This window comes from Alosa alosa, chromosome 8 (genome assembly GCF_017589495.1).
Source record: "Alosa alosa isolate M-15738 ecotype Scorff River chromosome 8, AALO_Geno_1.1, whole genome shotgun sequence".
NCBI lineage: Eukaryota > Metazoa > Chordata > Actinopteri > Clupeiformes > Clupeidae > Alosa > Alosa alosa.
Window position 1 is genome coordinate 15143863 of NC_063196.1, and position 21487 is coordinate 15165349.

Here is a 21487-nt window from a genome sequence, read left to right on the forward strand (position 1 = left end):
TGGGAAATTAGTTCTTATACCCGTTCAGTCTACAATTTGGTATTGTGGCATCCCATATGTGTATGCAATACTGCAAGTGTCTGCAAGGGCCCACTGATGCTGAGAGAGCGTGTGCGCGCGTGCGTGCATGTGTGCGTGTGTGTTTAATTGCTAATTGTCCGCCGAGTGTTAGTGTGCCTTTACAGTTGCCAGAGAAATGTGAATAATTGAAATCTGCTCCATGACACGCATGGCAACCTTGCCAACATGTCAACACACTCAAGGGAACACGGACCAACAGGATGTGCGTGTTGGATGTTTGTGTTGCGTGTTTGTGCGTTTGTGTGTGTGTGTGTGTGTGGGGGGTGTATGCATGTATGTGTGTGTGTGTACGTATATGTTTGTGCATATTCATGTGTGCGTGTGTCTTTGTGTGTGGTTGTGAGTGTGTGTGTGTGTGTGTGTGTGTGTGTGTGTGTGTGTGTGTGTGTGTATATGCGTGTGTTGGTGGAAAAGCTAAATGAATAAATTATGCAATCCTAATTAGCTTCATGCGGTCTTAGTATTTGTTAATCTCCGAGTCAAAAAGAGACAGAAAAGAGGGTGAGTTGTTGAGCTCTTGATTTAGGTCAAAGAGTGATCACTGTGTGCGTGTGTGTGTGTGTGTGTGTGTGTGTGTGTGTGTGTGTGTGTGTTCGTGAGTATTGCAATGGTGATGAGGATGGATTTACTTACTAAGTCAGCAACAGCAGTATTTTAAAAATCCAATGCTCTCCCTGGCAAACAGGATTTCACTTTTCCATAAATAAATAAATAAATAAATAAACAAATCGAAAAAACAAACAAACAACCAAACATATATAACTGCAGCAAATGTCCTGAGGTGATGGTCTAATTCACCCACGGATGAGGAGCTGAAATTGAATCGTTGGTGAGTTAATAAGGCTCTCCATGAAGGCGTGACGCTTTTTCAGGCGCTTGGCTGCTCAAAAACAAAACTCATTGCCACCACGCACATTATGGAGTTCATTCACGCATTGTAACAGGAAATCAGCTGGTTCTCAAAGCCGTTCAATATCACCTTAAACGCACAATTAAGCCCCTTTTACCCTGCTCTCTCGCTGCCGTCGATACCGGCGTGAAGATGACGTGATGTCTCCCTCCCGTATGTGAGACAGGGAGCCACTGAGTCTTACTGGAACCACACATACTATACGCAGCCTGAGAGCTTAAATGGAGCCCCAGTGGAAGCAATTCGGCGCCTAGGAGTCAAGATGGAGCCTACTGGAGCCAAGATGGTGCCCACTGGAGCCAAGATGGGGCCTATGGGACACTACAGTATGGCTGTCTGGAGCCCTGTGGGCTACCCAAATGCATTGTGGGAGGCTAATGTGTGTGCGCTAATGAGTGTGAGCGGTTCAGTCTTTGTGGTGTCCAAGAAGTGTTTTGGGGAAAATGGGAATCACCAAACTCCCAGAAGTTAATGTTTCTGCAATCACTTTGGAGTAGCAGTTAATCAATATGAATGATGATATACGAGTGGGTAAGAGCTTTATACAGCGTCTGGTGGAGAAAGAAGAATTCTAATGGGGTGCCAATCTCTCATGGCAACAAAAGTCGAATCACAACACGTGAAACATCACTCCGTGATCCAGCATCTACTTTAACAAAAGCATGACGCCTCTTACATCCATTAAAAAAGGAACTCTAAGATAGCAGTACAGATCTCCAGCATGTCACATCCTTTTAACTTCTCAATGTGCCAAGATCTAACAGAGACACATTATCAGTAGCTTCAGTCCCCACTAGCTTTATCAAGCTACAACCACAATAAATAAATGAAAAATCTGTGTGCACTCAGAAATCATTGTCCCCCTATAAACCTCTGACAGTTGCAGCTCTGTGAAGCCTTTGAGGGAAGCATCTATGATTTATTCCAGATGGCAGAAAACTGAGAGAGGCTGGCACTTGACAACTACTCCAGTGCTCCTACACCATACCAGCCATATCACAGGGGAGAGCAATGCGTTTCTGCATAAATATGAAATAGACATCACATACTGCATACTGAACTGTAGGTTATGTACATACCGCCCCACACTCCTTATCCTTTGAGGACTGAAAGCAAGTCCTTTGACTTCTAAAGAAGCTGTGAGGGTATGGGCTTATCTCCAGGGTCCCTGTCAGGATTGTATTCTAACACAGCATAAGTGTGTGCGCGTGTTTAAGTGTGCGTGTGTATGTGTAGTCTTACCCCCACGGGGCACTTGTTGGGATTTTACTCAAGGTTGAGTGAGTGAGTGTGTAAGTCTGTCTGTGTGTGTGTGTGTGTGTGTGTGTGTGTGTGTGTGTGTGTGACTGCAGGTGCGCAAGTGTGTGCTTACCTCCTGGGTCCTTGTCGGGATTGTACTCTAACGCATTGCTGCATATGAGGTCAACATCGGACAGGAAGTCCTTGGCAACGAGAAACTTGTGTGTGTCAATCTTGGTCATGATGGTGGACAGATCCATGGGCTGCCGTATGACCTCCAGATAGTCTGCCACCTGAGAGGAGAGAGTCGACATTGGTGAGTGTGTGTGCGTGTGTGACTGAATGTGTTTGTGTGCAAATGTGTTAGTGTGGAAATGTGTGTGCGTGTGTTTGTGTGCATGTGTGTGCATGCATGCGTGTGTGTGTGCGTGTGGGTGTGTTTGAGAATGCATGGGTGTGCATAAGTGTAAGTGTGCCAATGGGTTTGCTAGAGAGAAGGAAGCGCTTGTCTGTGTGTGTGTGTGTGTGTGTGTGTGTGTGTGTGTGCACGTTTGTGTGTGTGTGTGTGTGTGTGTGTGTGTGTGTGTGTGTGTGTACGTTTGTGTGTGTGTGTGTGTAAGCATGTGTCCCAGCTAGGGCTGGGACGGTAACCGCATTACCGCAGTCATATGGCGCGTGCATCGGCACAGTAATCACCGCAAAAAAAAAAAATCCTGTGAAACATTGGCCTGCACATGTGTAATGCAGAGGTTACGGTAGACTTTTAAGGAAAGGAGTCTTTTAAGTCAAAATTCATACCGCCCCAGCCCTAGTCTCAGCTCCTCAATGTTAATGGCCATGCTGAAGAAGCAGAAACACTTGTGTGTGGGTCAATGACGTGACATGACGCTTCGTCAGGTGATGCAACCAGGTAAAATAGTAATTAACAACATACTTTTTTAATTTGTGAAGTATTTATTCACATTTTAATAAAGCATTAAAATGTGAATAAATAAAGCACAAAGTATTCATAAGTTACTTTTAATACCAAGGTCAACTATAAAATAATAATGTTCAGCATTGTGTGTGTGTGTGTGTGTGTGTGTGTGTGTGTGTGTGTGTGTGTGTGTGTCTCACCTCCTCGATGTCGACGGGCTTGCTGAAGATGAGGAAGCGCTTGTCGGTAGCAAGGCGGCGTGTGACGTCCCTGAGAAAGAGGCGCAGCTCGCGCAGTGTGTTCTCCTCCTGCTCCTCCAGACGGCGGCGCTCCTCTGTAGACAGCTGCCGCGGGCCCTCCACCTCCTCCAGCTCCAGAACCTCCACCGCAGGTACACCCACTGCTGGAGGAGACAGAGAGAATTAACATCTCTTTCTCTCTCTCACACACATGCACCTCCAGAATTTCCACTGCACACACATCCAATGCCAGAGACAAGGAGTTAACATCTCTCTCTCTCTCTCGCTCTCTCTCTCACACACACACACATAAAAGAATGATAAGATATTGCATGCGGATTGAGGCTGTACACATCTGGCATCAGAGGAATGAAATGTCTACGATTGGATCTTTCTGCCCAGGTGTGAATGTGAATGGAGTCTAATGCTGTGGGAGTCTAACAAGCAAAGCAGAGGCCACATGGGTTTCTGTGTTTTGCGCTGCAATACCCTTATCTCTCCACCTCTGTCTGCCAGTCATCATTGTAGCCAACACCTCCAGCAGTCAATACTGAGAAGAACCTTCTTACAATAACCAGTGAATGCTGACAGCTCAGATGAATGGCAAGACATGGACAGAGCTGGCTGTATCTATGCCCACAAGGCTCCGACAATATATCTGAATAATTCCTAACAAGCAAACTGCCAACTACTGTAGACTAACGGCCTTCAACCACATGCTTCAAATGCACCTACACCTGTCTGTGGTGATAAACATCCCATTAAGATGTCCAGCATCAGTGTAGCAAAAAAAATGGTGCACTAGTCTGAGCCAAAGTCTAGCCCAGAGCATGCCTCTCCTCTCCTCTCAGCTGCAGCAGGCTGTCCCCAGCATTTAGAGTGAGTGGGGCTGGCAGCTATGTGTCGGGTGAGCCTAATTACAGCTAATGGGGCACGGGCAGCTCATCAGAGCCAGTGAGAGCGCTTGGCATGGGGCAGCCTTGGGACACAAGAAGAGAGGAGCAGAGGAGAGAGGAGAGAAGAGAGGAGAGGGGGAAGAAAGGAGGAAGGGAGAGGAGGCAGAAGAGTAAAGGTGAAGGAAAGAGAGCAAATGAGAGGAGAGAAGTGGAGAGGAGAAGAGAGCAGAGGTGTGTGGAAGTGAAAAGGGGCCTGTTCTTTTATTTAAGGGGACCCCCGACCGGAAACCCCAGGAAATGCCCCCTGCTGATCATCACTGGGAGGCACCAGCAGTGCTCATATTTCCATATGAAAGACGCCGCCGCCCCCCACGCTGTCAACTTGAGTCCTTCTGAGAGGTCCCCGTGCACAAGGAAAGGACAGGAATGCAGAGATTCTGATGGAGGAAGAGACATATGGCCAAACTCAAAGGCTACTGATACACAGACTACTGTGGGGATCGGGAACGTCGCCAGCAGAGGCAAAAGCCAAACTCCCCATCACAGCACTGGGACAGCAGGTGACTGAGCTGCCCAGCATTAATGAAAATGACTGTGTGTGTGTGTGTGTGTGTGTGTGTGTGTGTGTGTGTGTGTGTGTGTGTCTGAGAGATCATTAAGGGCTCCGTCTTCACTAGCTGAGGAAATGAGAGCCAAGAGTGTGACGCAACCCTGATGAGAGTGAGAGAGAGAAGGGCCTGGGCTTTCACACCAGCCTCATCAAATAACATGGAGCACAGAACACACAACACTAGATTTGGAACATGAATTATAAAATGTGGAACATAGAACATACATGGCCCATGGAGCAGGGACCCCAAAGTGCAGAACCCCGCCCCCCCCTCTCTCTCAAACAAGAGGGAAAGAATCAGAACTCTCCACTCCAGACCACAGCCAAGGAACCAAGCTAAGGAACCCACTGGGTCCTGGTGCACAGATCCAAACTCCACATCCCAGAGTACACCTCTCCTCTAAACGTGCCTGTCCAATCCCTGCTTACAATGCCTATCTATGCTGACTTTCACTTTTTCACTTTCTTCTCCGTTTTCACCACCCCACCCCTCTCCCTCACAAAGATGTCCCCAGGTTCCTAGCGCACCTGTGTTCCTGCGACAGGGCGGAGCCTGGGCAGCCTGCACCAGGATGAGGTCACCGAAGAACTTCCTGCGTTCCTCGTCTCCGGCTGGACTCACACACACCACCTCCCCGCGCGCACGACTGAAGATGGACTTTACCTGGAACACACACAATAACACACGTCATCACACACTCACATAGACACACAGCATCTCCCCACACGCATGACTGAAGTTGGAGATAACCTGGTTAACACACATTTACATACAACACAAATTAACACACATGCACACACACACACACCGCACTAAAGATGGCCTCCAGTAGCCTGGACTGTGCAATCGCACCCCTACTACTTTCATCAGGCCATATACTGTATGTATAATATGCTGTGTAACTATAGGCTATGTAATTTTATGCAGAACATTATAAATTTATTTCTGTGAAAAAGAGAGAAAGAGAAAAAAAGAGAGATGGTCCACTCCATCTCCTTACATCTTTGTATAAACACACACACAGGACTATACTCTGGCTCACATTCTGCATAACCTCACGTAAGTGTGTAGGTGTGTTGCACCCACACAACACACCTACACACTGCCACCTGCACCCACGCACACACCTGGTCTTGCCAGCTCAGTACTGTGCCCATGCCAACTCCGCCCCCAGTGCAGATGCTGTTTACCTGAGCAGCGCAGGGCTGGCGTGTGGACAAGGGTAGGGAATGCCCCCTGAATAATGGGTGAGGGCTGGAAACGAGCCCAACACTGACACAAGGCACAGATATCTGGCTATATCTAGCCGCCTACAGGAGCAGCGCCACCCAGTGGCTGGACTCCAGAAAGCACTTTAGACAGAGAGACAACATACTGTATATACTGTTGGCTGAGAAAGAGTGTTGTCAGGGCTCTACAGTGCGCCCATTTCACTCGCACATGCGAGTAAAAATTATGGCGTGCGAGTGCAAAAAAATATTTAGGCGCACTGGTGCGAATGACTTCTAACCATGTCAATGTTTGTCTACAAAATACACGCCCAACATCGAGAAACATTACTGGTGAAAACCATAGAATCCGCGTCAGCGAATGCAGCATAAAAACTACATCAACGTTAGCAGTTTCGCGTTGTGACTTCGCTAGTCGCTTCTATCAAATCCAAGAGGCAGAAAAAAGCGGAAAGTTAGACTAGCCAGCCAAGATGCAAAGATTGAAGAAATTAGTTCTTCTATCCACCGAAGTCATCGGATATAGGAGGAACATGATGAGATTCTGAGAATGCAGTGAGAGAAGGAAAGGTAACCTAACAAGCCTTTTAGTCCAGTTGACGTATTGGCTGCAATATGCAAATAGTTGTAGCGAAAAGGCACAAAAGTAGCCTCCCGTAATACTCCCATTTTATTCAAAGGTAGAACGCTACTGACAACTCCAGGTTTCCACGCATTCTTGTTTGTTTACACTGAATACAAGCTGAAGTGCAAAACGAAAGTAGGCCTAACGTTTGCCTATCTGCCCCCATCAATGCAGATATTTCAAATAAAAAAAAAAAGTATAAAAAAATATATCCTTGATTAGACTATGTTGGGTTTTGTGGAAGAGCAAATGGACTGTTTTAGTAGTAGTATTCAGTATGCAGTCAGATAGGTTACCATAGGCATATTTGGATTAGCTACAGATGGATTCACAAATAAATAAATTAGCCTACATTTGGCAGGATACTTGATATACAGGCTGAATGCAAATATGGCAATGTATTATATTATTTTACATTAACAAAATGTAGGAAAAAAGAACAGACTGAAAATAAAGTAGATTTAAAATCCTGTTTCCTGTAGCCTAAATGTTGTCAGTCATTCTTAATCTTCGCAATTGGTGCACTGGCATGTTTAACTGTTAGCTGCAGTGTAATGTTAGATTATGTGTAAGTGAAGTACAGAACTGACTGTGCGCCCAAATTTTTGTCTGTGCTCCTAAATTTTTTAACTTGGGCGCACAAGTGCTCCTGGAAATGTTAGTGTAGAGCCCTGGTTGTTTAGAAAGAGTGTCTCAGTGGTTGTTCCGCTATGCGTGGTTTAGAAAGAGACATCTCCACAGTTGTTTGATCACATCTATGGGGAGGTTCAGCCATTGCTCTATGGCATGTGAATTGGACTTTTCCTTTCATATGGTATCCTGACATACCAGTGTCTGATAACAACATGGACACTGCTGGAATTAGAGCACTGGATTGGACTTTCAGGTATAGTCATCAACTGGGTCAAATCATACCTACAAGAAAGGAGTTTGCTTGTTGCTATCGGCAACTGTACCTCTACACCAACGTCCTTGACCTGTGGTGTCCACCAGGGGTCAATCTCGGGGCCACTATTATTCAACCTCTATATGCTCCCACTTGGACAAACAATTTGATTTCCAATCATGTCTATCCCGATGACACCCAACTTTACTTAGCTTTCACCTAATGACTATGGTCCCCTTGAATCTCTTTGTCAGTGTATTGACAAGATTAACAACTGGATGTCTCAAAATTGTCTTCAATTGAACAAGAAAAAAGTAATTATATTTGGTAAAAAAGAGGAAAGACTTAAGGTTGTCACTCTCCTTGATATTAAAGGGCTTAAAGCAAAGGATACGGTTAGAAATCTTGGTGTCATAATTGACAGTGATCTAAAATTTAAACAGCCACATGAAAGCAATAACTAAATCAGCTTTTTAGCACCTCAAAAACATTGCCAAACTTGGAGGGCTAATGTCTAAGCATGATCTAGAAAAACTTATTCATGCATTCATCTCCAGTAGGGTTGACTACTGCAATGGGCTTTTCACAGGCCTTCCTAAAAGACTATCAAACAGCTTCAGATGATACAAAATGCAGCGGCTTGAGATCTCACAAAAACTAAAAGAACTGACCACATTACTCCACTACTTAAGTCCCTGCATTGGCTTCCAGTAAGTCACAGAACTGACTTTAAAACGCTTTTGCTTGTTTATAAATCACTAAATGGAACAGTACCATTTACCCAGTACACACCTTCCAGACCTCTCAGGTCTCAGGAGAAATACTTGTTAGTAAAACCTACTGTTAGAACTAAACATGGTGAAGCAGTGTTTAGTTGCTATGCAGTTCAGCTCTAGAACCAACTTTCAAATGAGATCAAAGTTGCCCCAACTGTAGCCAGTTTCAAATCCAGACTTAAGACCAAACTTTTCTCTAATGCTTTCTGCTAACTGATCACTTATTTTTTACATTTCTAAATCTGGGAAAGTCTTTCAGCTAAAATTTGAATAGTTTCTATGTTGTTTTTTTATGTTCTAATTATTACTTTTTAAACACTTTTAAATTATTGTCCTTTTATGCTTTTATGCTTTTATGTACCATCACCTTGTATGTTTTATGACTTAATAATAATAATAATAATAATAATAATAAAGTTATTATTTTTCTTTACTTTTTAAACTATTCTTTGACTATTGCCCTTCTATGCTTTTATCAGCTATTCCTGTTTGTTTTTGTGTATGTAAAGCACATTGAATGACCTCTGTGTATGAAATGCGCTATATAAATAAAGTTGACTTGACTTGGACTTTCATACACCGCAAGCTCGGAAAGGAGCTGTATGGAATATCTCACTTTTAAACGTTACCCTCTCTTCAGCTTTTGGCATGTAGCTTAGAAAGACCGAGTGTTTCTGCAGATGTTCTATCAGATATAGCTTAGGTAGCCTAGGTTCTCTAGATGTTCTATCACATGTGGTTTACAAAGCCAGAGCGGTTCTGTTGTTGCTCTCAAACAGGCATTTAGTAAAGAGTGGGCCATTCTGTGATTGTTGTGCTCTGTCCCATGGCCATGTGCTGTGCGTGAAATGTGTGTGTGTGAGTGTGTGTGTGTGTGTGTGTGTGTGTGTGTGTGTGTGTGTGTGCATTGCTCCGTGGTTCTAATTTGAGGATTGACCCCTGCTGAGGGGGCTGCTGGGATGACAGCTGTCACACTGAGTATGCCAGAAAACACACAAACACACACACACACACACACACACACACACACACACACACACACACACACACACACACACACACACTGTAGCCAAGACAAGCTGCAAACCAGTCACACAAATACTAACAACATATAGAAACTTGATGGCAAAAATGCCTTGGGTCTAAACGGAACATAAGCCGACATGGCCCAATAACCAACAACATGATAAACCAAACTGATGCATGCTCGTGACAGCAGGCTCAGCTTAATGCCAAAAATATCTGTGTTTTCCACATAATTAAGGTGTGTGTGGTCAGGTGTGGTGAAGGTGAGAAGAGTCCTGAAGGTGTGTGTGTGTGTGTGTGTGTGTGTGTGTGTGTGTGTGTGTGTGTGTGTGTGTGTGTGTGTATGTGACATCCTCAGGCAGTTGTGTGTAAGTGCGGTCGGCCATGGCGAGGATGAGGATGAGTGAGAGGGAGAGGATATCCTGCAGGAGTGTGATGAATGTGTGTGTGTGTGTGTGTGTGTGTGTGTGTGTGTGTCTGTGCACGCAAGTGTGTGTGCGTGTGCATGTGCATGCACGCAAGTGTGTGTGTGTGTGTGTGTGTGTTTTGTGCGTGTATGTGCATGTACGCATATGTCAATTCTTCAGGCAGCTATGTAGTGGCAGATGGTCCTGGATGTGCTGCAGCAGCATGATGAAGGAGTGTGTGTGCTTGTCTGTGTGTGTGTGTCTGTCTGTCTGTCTGTCTGTCTGTCTGTCTGTCTGTCTGTGTGTCTGTCTGTGTGTCTGTCTGTGTGTCTGTCTGTGTGTCTGTCTGTGTGTCTGTCTGTGTGTCTGTCTGTGTGTCTGTCTGTGTGTCTGTCTGTCTGTCTGTGTGTCTGCGTGCCTGTCTCTCTGCGTGCCTGTCTCTCTGCGTGCCTCTGCGTCTCTGTCTGTGTCTCTGTGTGTGTGCACTCATGTCTCACCCCTTCAGGCAGATGTGTGTAGGGGCAGTCGGCCGTGGCGAGGATGAGGATTGGCGAGAGGGAGGGGATGTCCTGCAGGAGCGTGAGGAAGGTGCTCCTGACCGTGTCGCTGATAGCCTCCCACCACTCGCTCACGTGCGGCATGTAGATCACACTGGGCACGCTCCTGCGAGCTTCCCGGAACACCTACACACACACACAATGCCAGAAGGACACAATCATATTACCAATACATCATCAACATTTTCACACACCTGTATATATAAAAGTGACAAGCAGAGAGAGAGCACATGGGCAGGTCGAGCCAGTGTGTATGTGTGTTTGTGTGTGTGTGTGTGTGTGTATTTTAGGGCTGAACTATTTTGAAAAATAATCTAAACCGATATTGTGATAAAAATACCGAAAATAAACCGATATTGCGATAAAAAATATCTCCTGTATTATTCAACAAAGACAAGAGATAAATCGTTCTATGGACCCTTTCAAGAGAGTTCCATTATCAGAATCATAGTTGGACCCACAAGGCTTCCGTTTTAACATTCCATATGTTATCTTAATGCAGAGGAAGTAGATTGGGGCCCAAATAGAATGTTCAAGCACTGTTTTTGTTTTTATTGTTGAAAGGGTCTATAGTATGACCCAGAGCCATATAAAGGTAGAGTTGCGACAATGGGTGTTCAAAATTCGTTAAGGTCACGTGGTTCATGTAAACTTCAAAAAGTTCCCGGAAGTGATTGACAATGGATTAGAATGCATTAAATAAGCTTTTACATTATGTTAATTTCTGTACAAAGCCAAGACGGAGATTCTTTAGAAAAACGCAGTAGCACCCACCCCATAAGTGTAGCCTAGGCCTATCTAAATTATCGTTATAAAAAAAATGACCTATTACGTGACTCAAGAGCTGTAAACAGTGTTTTTGAGACTGCGTGTAGCCTACAAAAGCGCATGGAGATTTTAATTTTTCAACGAGAAACTGTAACACAGCTAGTCTAAGTCTAACATTAACTTGTTTGAGTTTTCTCCCCGTTTTCTCTGGTAGTTCTTCACTGATCTGAGATAATGAGCGAACTACCTTAACTAGCTAGCGTCTCGGGAGAATAAAAAAAAAAGTTTAAAAGTTTAAAACATCTCTCCAGTGTAATGGTGGGCATGTTAAGTTAACCGTAGCATTACCTACACAGTAACCCCATGGTAATGCGATGCGAGTGATCATAATAACATATAAAACGTGATATAATCCTTGATAAATAACCAGCTATGAACTCATAAACAACAGCATTTTGTCACCGTTTGTCATTCACCGTGCTGTGAATACAGCATTAAGATGCTAGGCTAAAGAATTGAGATTCAGAGAACTTGTTTGTGCTCATCCTGTCAGAAAATAGCAATTTGATCAGTGATCATGCATCATATCAGCGCAAGCTTGGTTTGAAACTGGTTTCTGTGGATTGGCTTACACGATCCTTCACTGGGCTAGTGCCTGCTGTGTTAATATGACTGTGCTGATGCTAAGCTGCAGCTCCCTCAAATCTATAGGTTCTCATGCATATTAGGCTAGCTTTTGCCAATGAAAATGAATGCAACATAAAAAAAATAAAAAAAACAGTAGGCCTAGGCTACTGCTGCTAACTGAAGAAACGTTTACGTTACTGTAAGGAAATTATTATTATTGTATAACCATTTGTGTAAGCAGAAATATTGTTGTGCTGAGTTCTAAGAACAGAGAGTTCAAGTTAAATGTTGTGCTGAGTTCTAAGAACAGAGATTACAAGTTAAGTGTGCAGACAGACAGGAACTGCACCCATCTCATGTCTAGCTTTCCAAAAACGGGAGATTTTTTTTCGGGGGGGTCAGTGTTTATACCGGAGCTGTGTTTGCATATTTAATACGTTTCATACACATGTTTCAACACTGAATTTCGGTCGTTGCTTTTACTTTACCATTACCTTACGCATGCCACTTATGTATCCACCAGCTGCCTGCCTGCAGCCTACTTCCAAAACTCCAAAGCTGCTTGCTGTCAGATTTGGTTCCGAGGGAACAAGTTCAGTGTATCAACAACACTCAATAACAGTTTATGTGATGTGTTAATCAATTAAATTCAACAGCTAGTTCTGGAGGCCATTCATCTAACCCGCTTCCTTACGACGAGACTCAGGCTGCACCCACTTCCTTATTTGGGTTGCCAGGTTTTAGCCTATGACAAAACGGTTGAAATTGAAACTAAGTGATCGTGTATGTGTAGGGTGTATTTCATACACAATCTGGCAACCTGAATGCATCAATGATTTTAAAATTAAGTTTGATGGCCATGCAAATTACTGGAGTTTTCGGGAGAAATAACAAAAACGGGGAGGGTGCTGGGAGATGACCTTGAAATACGGGAGAAACACGGGAAAAACGGGAGTGTTGACAGGTATGCCCTGTCTGTGTGTGTGGGTGGGTGAGGTAAGAGTATGTCACAATGAAGTCGCTATGCCTTGCTTTCTATTTTCTGTGTGCATCTGTACAATAAAAGACACAGCTTTTGGGCTGCAGAGTCAGAGACTGATGGTGTGAGGAATTCTTCCTTACATTAGCAGACTCTTGGTACCAGAGTTTGTGGGCAAAGCCATACTACGTGTTGTGGTTCTTGTATGTTGGGGTTAAATTCCTGACAGTTACCAACAATGTTAACAACAAACTCAGCTTCACTGCTGCAAACAAAGTTGGCTATATGCTTAAGCCATATAACGAACCAGCTAGCCTTGTGATAACAAAATCTTTACCTTTTGTTTAGTCCACTGAAAGTTATCCACATATCAAACGATTAAATACACAGTTATGGAGGAATTGTTTTGGGAAGCAGTTGCACTATATCCCACTTTTTGCTGCCTTTAAGCCACTTAAATCCATAGCCTAGATGAGCGTTACAACTTGACGTGATGGTGAAGCTAAATGCCCAAGAAACGTCACGTCAAGTTGCCTACTAAACGCAAAAAACTTAATGACAGCTTGTTAGGTGGTGGTGTGCTGCCTAATTGAAATGGGATAGGCAAGTATCTTATATTCGGCTATTACGTGTGGCACATTTATTGGGCTTTTAGCCTCTTTTAATTTAGGCCTATTTGATGTTGAACTGATATGACTGAGCAGCAGAAAAGTCATAGTCGATACATCGTTTATTATTATAATTAGGCTCTTGTGATAGCCTACTATTACTTTACTACTATTACTGTTATTATTATTATTATTCGGATGAGGCAAAGGAATGTAAATCTGAGTCTGAAATGTTGGCTACAAACAGTCTCTACTGCTGTAACTGCACTGTTGCTATTATTAATTGTTAACTTCCGGGAACTATTTGAGGCTTCCATTAGCTGCCATTGTTGGAAAAAAATGGAACATTGGCATCAATGGAGTTGTCGCAACTCTACCTTTATATGGCTCTGGTATGACCTACACAATATTAGATCAATTAAACATAAACTGTTCTCTCACAAACTGTTTCCTGGAGGGCAGGCCTATGTTATGATAACATTAGATGATTTTATTTAACTACTTTAAATCACAGTAGTATCACAACTACTCACAAACAGTTAGGGATATCTGGCTTTCGGGTGAAATGTAATGTTTCAGTAAAGAAAGTACTGTCCTCTCCTCCAGAAAAGCTGCCCCTCCTTAGTGTGACTACCACATTACATTTCTATTTTGTTACTATTTCATGTAAATATGGTCTTCTTTCGTTAGTTACATGAAGAGGCAGAAAACTGACACAGCCAGGGTAGCCTACTTGTCACACACACACACACACACACCTCGGTAAGTGAATCAGAGCAATTTTAGGGCACAGGCGGCTTACGGCCGAAGGACAGTTCAGCTCAGTGTTCACTAAAGCATCATCAACACCGCAGCGCAAATTAAGTTCAATACTCATGCATGCAAATTACCAACTATGTTCATATCACAACAAAGTCTATCATGGAGACACAACTCTTTAAACAGGCGACCTTATCAGCAGTTAACAGCATGCATGTAAGAGTGTTAGCTGAGAAGCTAATGATAGAACACAGCTGCATGTAAGAGTGTTAGCTGAGAAGCTAATGATAGAACACAGCTGCATGTAAGAGTGTTAGCTGGGAAGCTAATGTTAGGACACAGCTGCATGTAAGAGTGTTAGCTGAGAAGCTAATGTTAGAACACAGCTGCATGTAAGAGTGTTAGCTGGGAAGCTAATGTTAGGACACAGCTGCATGTAAGAGTGTTAGCTGGGAAGCTAATGTTAGAACAGCTGGATTGTTGGTGGTTAGCTGCTGCTCATTAACTACTCGCGGATAACATTAGGCTTCTATTAATTCATTAACTGCAACATGAAATGTTTGCACCACCAACCCCCTTGGATATACACCCTCTTATCACTCACTGTACTCTACAGCCAACAGTCAGTTGGAGAAGTAAACGAAGCTACCAGCAAGAGTTGCAGCACAGGTGAATGGCTGGGTAGCCTAAACAGTCGTGAAGTTTTAATAGTCAGCTGGAGAAGTTAACGAAGTTACCAGGGCAGCACAGCGGAGTAAGATAAAGGAACTAGGAACCAGGATTACCAGGGACATGGCAATAATCCAGCAAAAGGTAATGAGGAGATATTATCGCAAATGCAATTAAATCGTTCCGCCCTAGTGTGTGTGTGTGTGTATATGTGTGCTTGCTTGTGTGTGTGTGCGCATATATATATATATATATATATATATATATATATATATATATATATATATATATATATATATATATGTGTGTGTGTGTGTGTGCGTGTGTACCTGAGCGCAGGACTCCTCGGGTGTTTTGGTGCTGGTGGAGTACAGCGTGGGCAGGTCCAGCCGGTGGGTGCTGAGCTCCTCCAGGCGGTGCAGGAGGGCAGGGGCCAGGTGGGTGCTCTGCCCCGACCCCACTGGCCCCGCTAGCAGCAGCCGCGGACGATACGACATGGGCTGGATGTAGGCAGACCTGTGGAAATGACATACACACTAGAGATGCCACGATACATAGTACAGTATGTATAAGTATATATACTTTTGATCCCGTGAGGGAAATTTGTTCTCTGCATTTATCCCAATCCGTGAATTAGTGAAACACTCAACACACTGTGAACACACAGGACACACACTTTATGGACTTGCCATTACATGCCATTGAGTAAATTGAAGTTTTCAGACAATTAGAGACTTGTACTGGAGGTCCACATGTCAGGAGCGGGGGACATAGCGCCCCACATCAGAGATGAGGCAGATGGAGTAAAGACGCATACAAGCCGTTTCAAAGCCATTAAAGGTAAACTATGCACTATTGGCAATTTCCTTACGGTTTTCTCGGTTTTTGATTCTTTTTCGCTGGCTCGGTCATGACGAATGTCTGAGAAACTCCATCGCTACCTTTTTCTAGCCGGTGCCTGGCGTGTATGTGTATTTGAATGCAGTAAAGCAATTTGTTACACTCGTGATACTTCCTGACACTGAGGCCACCAGCCCACAGTTGCAAGGGTGGTTTTTCCGCTCACAGGTGTTAGGGGGAAGCGAGACGGCCACCATTCAATCCGAAAAAAGTCATATAACCATTCCAATGACTCTGAAGCTGTTAAATGAAGGTATGTAAATTAAGCTTGCATAACTTGCATAATAAGCTAAAAAGCCTGCATAGTGTACCTATAAGGGAGTTTTTGGATGAAAAATTATGAATATGTATCTTTTCGAGACGAAGATGAGTTTCAAGGGATTAATCAATGGCTGGAGTGCATCTTTAAAAGGAGATAACAAGGATAGATGCTGCCACATGAACATACGCTAACCCATAGTTAAAAAAAAAAGGCTGATTGTAAAACTGTCCAGAAGATGGCAGCATTTCATGGGTTGAACCCTATATGACCATAGATCTCTTTTTGTCTTAAATACATAAGGAATGGAGTGCTGTGTGTGTGTGTGTGTGTGTGTGTGTGTGTGTGTGTGTGTGTGTGTGTCTCTAAAACTCACGTGGTAAAATGCAGGAAGGGTTTTTGTGGGGGCTGGTGTTTTTTTGGAGATGCTGTAAGGACATCATAGATGGAGGGGGCTGCTGTGTCTTCCTCATCACTGTAGAAGTCCTCCTCCAGAAACTGATTGTCTGAGTTTGCTGAGAGGACAGACACACAAACACAAAGGCAAACAAAGGTCATAGGTCATCGTCTACCATGTCTACGCAGGTAAATGACATCACAAATAACATAATGTTACAACAACATTACCGGTAAATGTCAATACCATTAAATAACGGCGGTCTGCAGGACAAGATGTGGAACTACAACAAAACAACTACTATTGATGACATGGAACAGTTATACAACTAAAGGACTTTAATTAAAATATAGAACTGATGCAATACAACGGCCATGTTACAATGCTGTTTGCCGAAATGGGGATAGAATGGCAGTTGAACAAGATGCCTCTTCATCTGCCGCTGCCTTAGCAGAGCTAACAATATTGCAGAAGACCATTCCTACCCAGGTTTCCACCTTGTTCGACCTGTTGTCCTCTGGAAGACGCTTCAGATGCATCACAGCCCGGACAAACAGACTCAGGGACAGCTTCTTTCCCAGAGCCATATCCACCCTGAACGCGCACATGAACTAAACCCCCCTGGCCTGCCCTAATCTTCCCCCTGGCCTGCCCTACTAAAAACTTCCTCTTTTACATATAGGCTATAAACATTCCATATCATATTTATATCCCATCATAATATATATATATATATATATATATATATATATATATATATATTTTTTTTTTTTTTTTTTTTATGTAGACATTATTTATTATAAGAGCAATTTTCAATATTTTAAACCCTGCAGTACCGGTATATCCGACTTTTTGTTTAATTAAAATTATGTCATTGAATGTGGTGCACCTTAAGGGAAAGCTCTTCATTATGGCATGTTCTCTTCATCCCCCACAGTAAGAGGCAATGCAACAGTTAACAGTTATTGTAAAACAATAACGACTATTCCACCCCCACCCTCCCAATAATCCAAAGTAATGTTTGCTTGTCTGGGCGGCACGAAATCCGCTCCTCATCCCTGCCTGAGGCGTTGGCTTTCAAGAAGCTCTTTGGCTATAATGAAGCTCTACTTAATTAACTTCCGGAAATATCAGATTGCCAGCATTCAGATGGAGGCTTTTGGGAAGGAGGACTGACAGAGCAAATCTAAAAATGCAAAAAATCTAAATGACAGTCTCTCTCTCGGCCTCATTTATTTGGGACCTTTCATAATCCATCACATGAACTTCACTACCTGCAATCAGATGTGAGCAATAAGAACATATATTTTCTAATTCATGATGTGGAACTTGCACAGTTCTTGCACAATTCTCACTCTTGCGTAAGAATGTAAACGCTAGTACTCACTTTGTAAGTGCGCCTGCAGATATCTAATTGAGCCACGCAGTGTGCAGAGAGAGACTTAAGAACCAGAGGGGAAATCAAAACTCCTTCAGATGTCCCACTCATTAAGAGCATGCCCACAAACCCGTGACTAAGACACAGGCCTTTGCAGAGTCCCTCATCTAAACTTAACCCCCATTTCAGAGGGAATTGGTCCGGGCGGGTGGGTGTGGGGGTGTGAGGGTTGAAGGTCTGTGTTAGGTATGCATATGTATGTGGTGGGTATGTAAACACATATGAGTGGGTTTTTGGCTGTGGGTGAGTGTGGTTTTGAGTACACTGTTAGTGTTTTTGAGTGTGCGTCAGTGAAGTGAGTGTGTGCGTCAGTTTAGTGTGTGTGTGTGCAGTTTAGTGAGTGTGTCAGTTTAGTTTATTGTGTGTGAGTGAGTGTGTGTGTCAGTTTAGTGAGTGTGTGCGCCGTTTAGTGAGTGTGTGTGTCAGTTTAAGAGTGTGTCAGGCCTATTGTGTGTGTGTGTCAGTTTAGTGAGTGTGTGTGTCAGTTTAGTGAGTGTGTGTGTCAGTTTAGTGAGTGTGTGTGTCAGTTTAGTGAGTGTGTGTGTCAGTTTAGTGAGTGTGTGTGTCAGTTTAGTGAGTGTGTGTGTCAGTTTAGTGAGTGTGTGTGTCAGTTTAGTGAGTGTGTGTGTCAGTTTAGTGAGTGTGTGTGTCAGTTTAGTGAGTGTGTGTGTCAGTTTAGTGAGTGTGTGTGTCAGTTTAGTGAGTGTGTGTGTCAGTTTAGTGAGTGTGTGTGTCAGTTTAGTGAGTGTGTGTGTCAGTTTAGTGAGTGTGTGTGTCAGTTTAGTGAGTGTGTGTGTCAGTTTAGTGAGTGTGTGTGTCAGTTTAGTGAGTGTGTGTGTCAGTTTAGTGAGTGTGTGTGTCAGTTTTTTGAGTACACTGTTAGTGTTTTTGAGTGTGCGTCAGTGAAGTGAGTGTGTGCGTCAGTTTAGTGAGTGTGTGTGTCAGTTTAGTGAGTGTGTGCGTCAGTTTATTGTGTGTGTGTGTGTGTGTGTGTGTGTGTGTGTGTGTGTGTGTGTAGTGACTTATTAGAGCAATACCTCCTGTTGTTCTCTGCTGGGCCAGGGCAGTAAATTGAAGTTATTAGTGGACAAAGGATTGTGCTCCCAAAGGGAGTCTTTAGGCAGAGTAAATCCCTGTCTTATCTACGGAGGCCCAAAACACCATCCCCGGAGGTCCACCAAACAACAGCAGTTTAAAACAGTCCAAAAGTGTGACGAACACTGCAAAAGTTCTACATGAGAATTCCAAAATAGCTCGACAGAACTCTCAAAAGCACCTGGAATGGTAGCACTAGTCCACCTAATGCAGCTCTAAATGTTAACACATAGGTGTTCGACTGTCGTCCATAAAATATTAGCCATACCACTCACACACACACACCTCCTTACCGTGTGTGTGTCTCTCTGCGTGTGGAAACACCCTGAGCAGGCCCCCGAGGGCCGTCTGCAGTCCTCCCTCCAGCAGGGGGCGCAGTAGAGAGGGCAGTGCCCTGCCAGGCGGCGCCAGTGCCCTCTGCCCCGCAGGCACGATGGCACGCAGGGCGCGGCCGAAGTCACCCGGCCCCAGCACGATGGAGCCCACGTCCAGCTGGTAGCGGCGGCCCGTCGCACTGGAGCCGTAGATCTGAGGGTATCGCCGCCGCAGAGCTGCCAGGGCTGCCTCCGTACACAACGCTCGGAGATCAGCACCGCAGTAACCTGGGAGACATAACACACACACACACACACACACACACACACACACACACACACACACACACACACACACACACACACACACACACACACACACACACACACACACAGATTAGCACAATGGTTACATGCAGGGGGAACACACACACACACCCACCTATGGACAGACACATGGATAGACAGACACATGCACACATATGAAGATCAGAAATGACAGTGCAGACACACACACACACACACACACATGCACACCCATGGATAGACACATGCACACATATGAAGATCAGAAATCACAGTGCAGACACACACACACAGAAACAGACATGTGTATTTCATCCCAAAGACTGGACTAAAATGTGTGTGTATGAGACACATGTTGTTAGTCAGGACTCATCTGTATTGTGGATGCCTGTCTATACCAATAAGCGCTGACTACACTTGGCCCAATGGTCATGTGCTCCACAAACAGGCGGTCAGTGGAAACAGGCATGGTCATGAGTGGGCCTGGGCTCTTACCAACACAGGTCTCCGCCAGCTCCTCCACAAAGGACTCAGCCAGCCGAGGACTCCAGTCTCGTGTGTGGATCTCCAGAATGTGCTTACGAGCCTGGAGAGAGAGAGAGAGAGAGAGAGAGAGAGAGAGAGAGAGAGAGAGGAGAGAGAGAGAGGGGGAGAGAGAGAGACAGATGGTCATAAACTTAATTATTTAGGCCAGTGTTTCCCAAACTTTTTTTCCACCTGTGGATCGCGACCCAGTCTTTGGGAGCCAATGTACAGGGTTTCCCGCAGCACTTTGCAGTCAAGGCGGCCGCCTTGGCAAAACAGGCCTGCCGCCTTAACTATGTAGTCAAAAAAAAATAAATAAAGTAGTCCACCGTGTTACTCTGTCCAGTTTTCTCCCTTTCCTTCCAAACCGTGACCAACGCCAGTCTCCCTTCTCCACAGAACGCATTAAAAAAATAATAAGAAACGTGCCATGAATCGAAAAATAATCAGTTTTTATAATCGATCGATCGATCCATCCATCCATCGATAGATAGATACTTTATTGATCCCTAGGGGAAATTCAAGGTCACAGTAGCATACAGACAACATACACACATTCACTAACATTCACAGAAAAAGCAATTAAAAGTATATAATATAAAAAAAAACACAACTAAGCAATAAGGACTGTAGAAGATAAAGAATATACTAAAATACAAATTATACTAAAACTCATAATGGCGACGCTCGGGGAGCAGTGAGGGGTTAGGTGCCTTGCTCAAGGGCACTTCAGCCGTGGGCCCACTGGTTAGCACTCTGGACTTGTAACCGAGGGTTGCGGTTCGAGCCCGACCAGTGGGTCGGGGCTGAAGTGCCCTTGAGCAAGGCACCTAACCCCTCACTGCTCCCCTAACGCCAAGTAGCAGGCAGCTCACTGCGCCCGGGATTAGTGTGTGCTTCACCTCACTGTGTGTTCACTGTGTGCTGTTTGTGTTTCACTAATTTACCGATTGGGTTAAATGCAGAGACCAAATTTCCCTCACGGGATCAAAAAAGTATATATACTTACTTATACTTATACTTTTCATGTCATGCATGCATGCATAACATGCCTATGATAAGGCAGTTGTCCAATATGGTCAATATAATTGTGTTTCATGTGACATTCATGCATTGTTTTGCTCCAGTTCAAACATTTGTATACTGTTGTATAGTTTGCTTGGTGTTATTACTTTGTTAACTGTTATTTTGAGAAGCTGGTTATTTATTTAATATGTAGTGTTTAAGAAATAATTATTAAATGTACAGAGTCTGTAGTGTATCGCACAAACAAGACACCAGCCAGCATCCACCACCAGTCGGACCAACACCATAACACCACACCCCCCTGGTCAGACGGCAATCGATAAACCCCCTACCCCCGGTCGGACGACCTACCACCTTGACTAACACATTTCCTGCGGGAAACCCTGAATGTATATGACCATTGTCTAAAAATCGTACAT

The 21487-nt window shown here is 44.1% G+C and overlaps 1 protein-coding gene across 1 annotated transcript in view; it reads right to left on the reverse strand.

Annotated features, from left to right (window-relative positions):
• atad2b (ATPase family AAA domain containing 2B) overlaps positions 1-21487 on the reverse strand; it is a 95872-nt gene that overhangs the window by 53514 nt on the left and 20871 nt on the right. Inside the window, exons 15-22 of the mRNA XM_048250580.1 lie at positions 20013-20103; positions 19191-19499; positions 16344-16482; positions 15138-15324; positions 10339-10524; positions 5420-5555; positions 3347-3549; positions 2364-2523 (exon numbers count right to left, since the gene is read on the reverse strand). Of these exons, the coding sequence (XP_048106537.1) occupies positions 2364-2523; positions 3347-3549; positions 5420-5555; positions 10339-10524; positions 15138-15324; positions 16344-16482; positions 19191-19499; positions 20013-20103 (1411 nt within the window). The remainder of the gene's footprint in view (positions 1-2363; positions 2524-3346; positions 3550-5419; positions 5556-10338; positions 10525-15137; positions 15325-16343; positions 16483-19190; positions 19500-20012; positions 20104-21487) is intronic.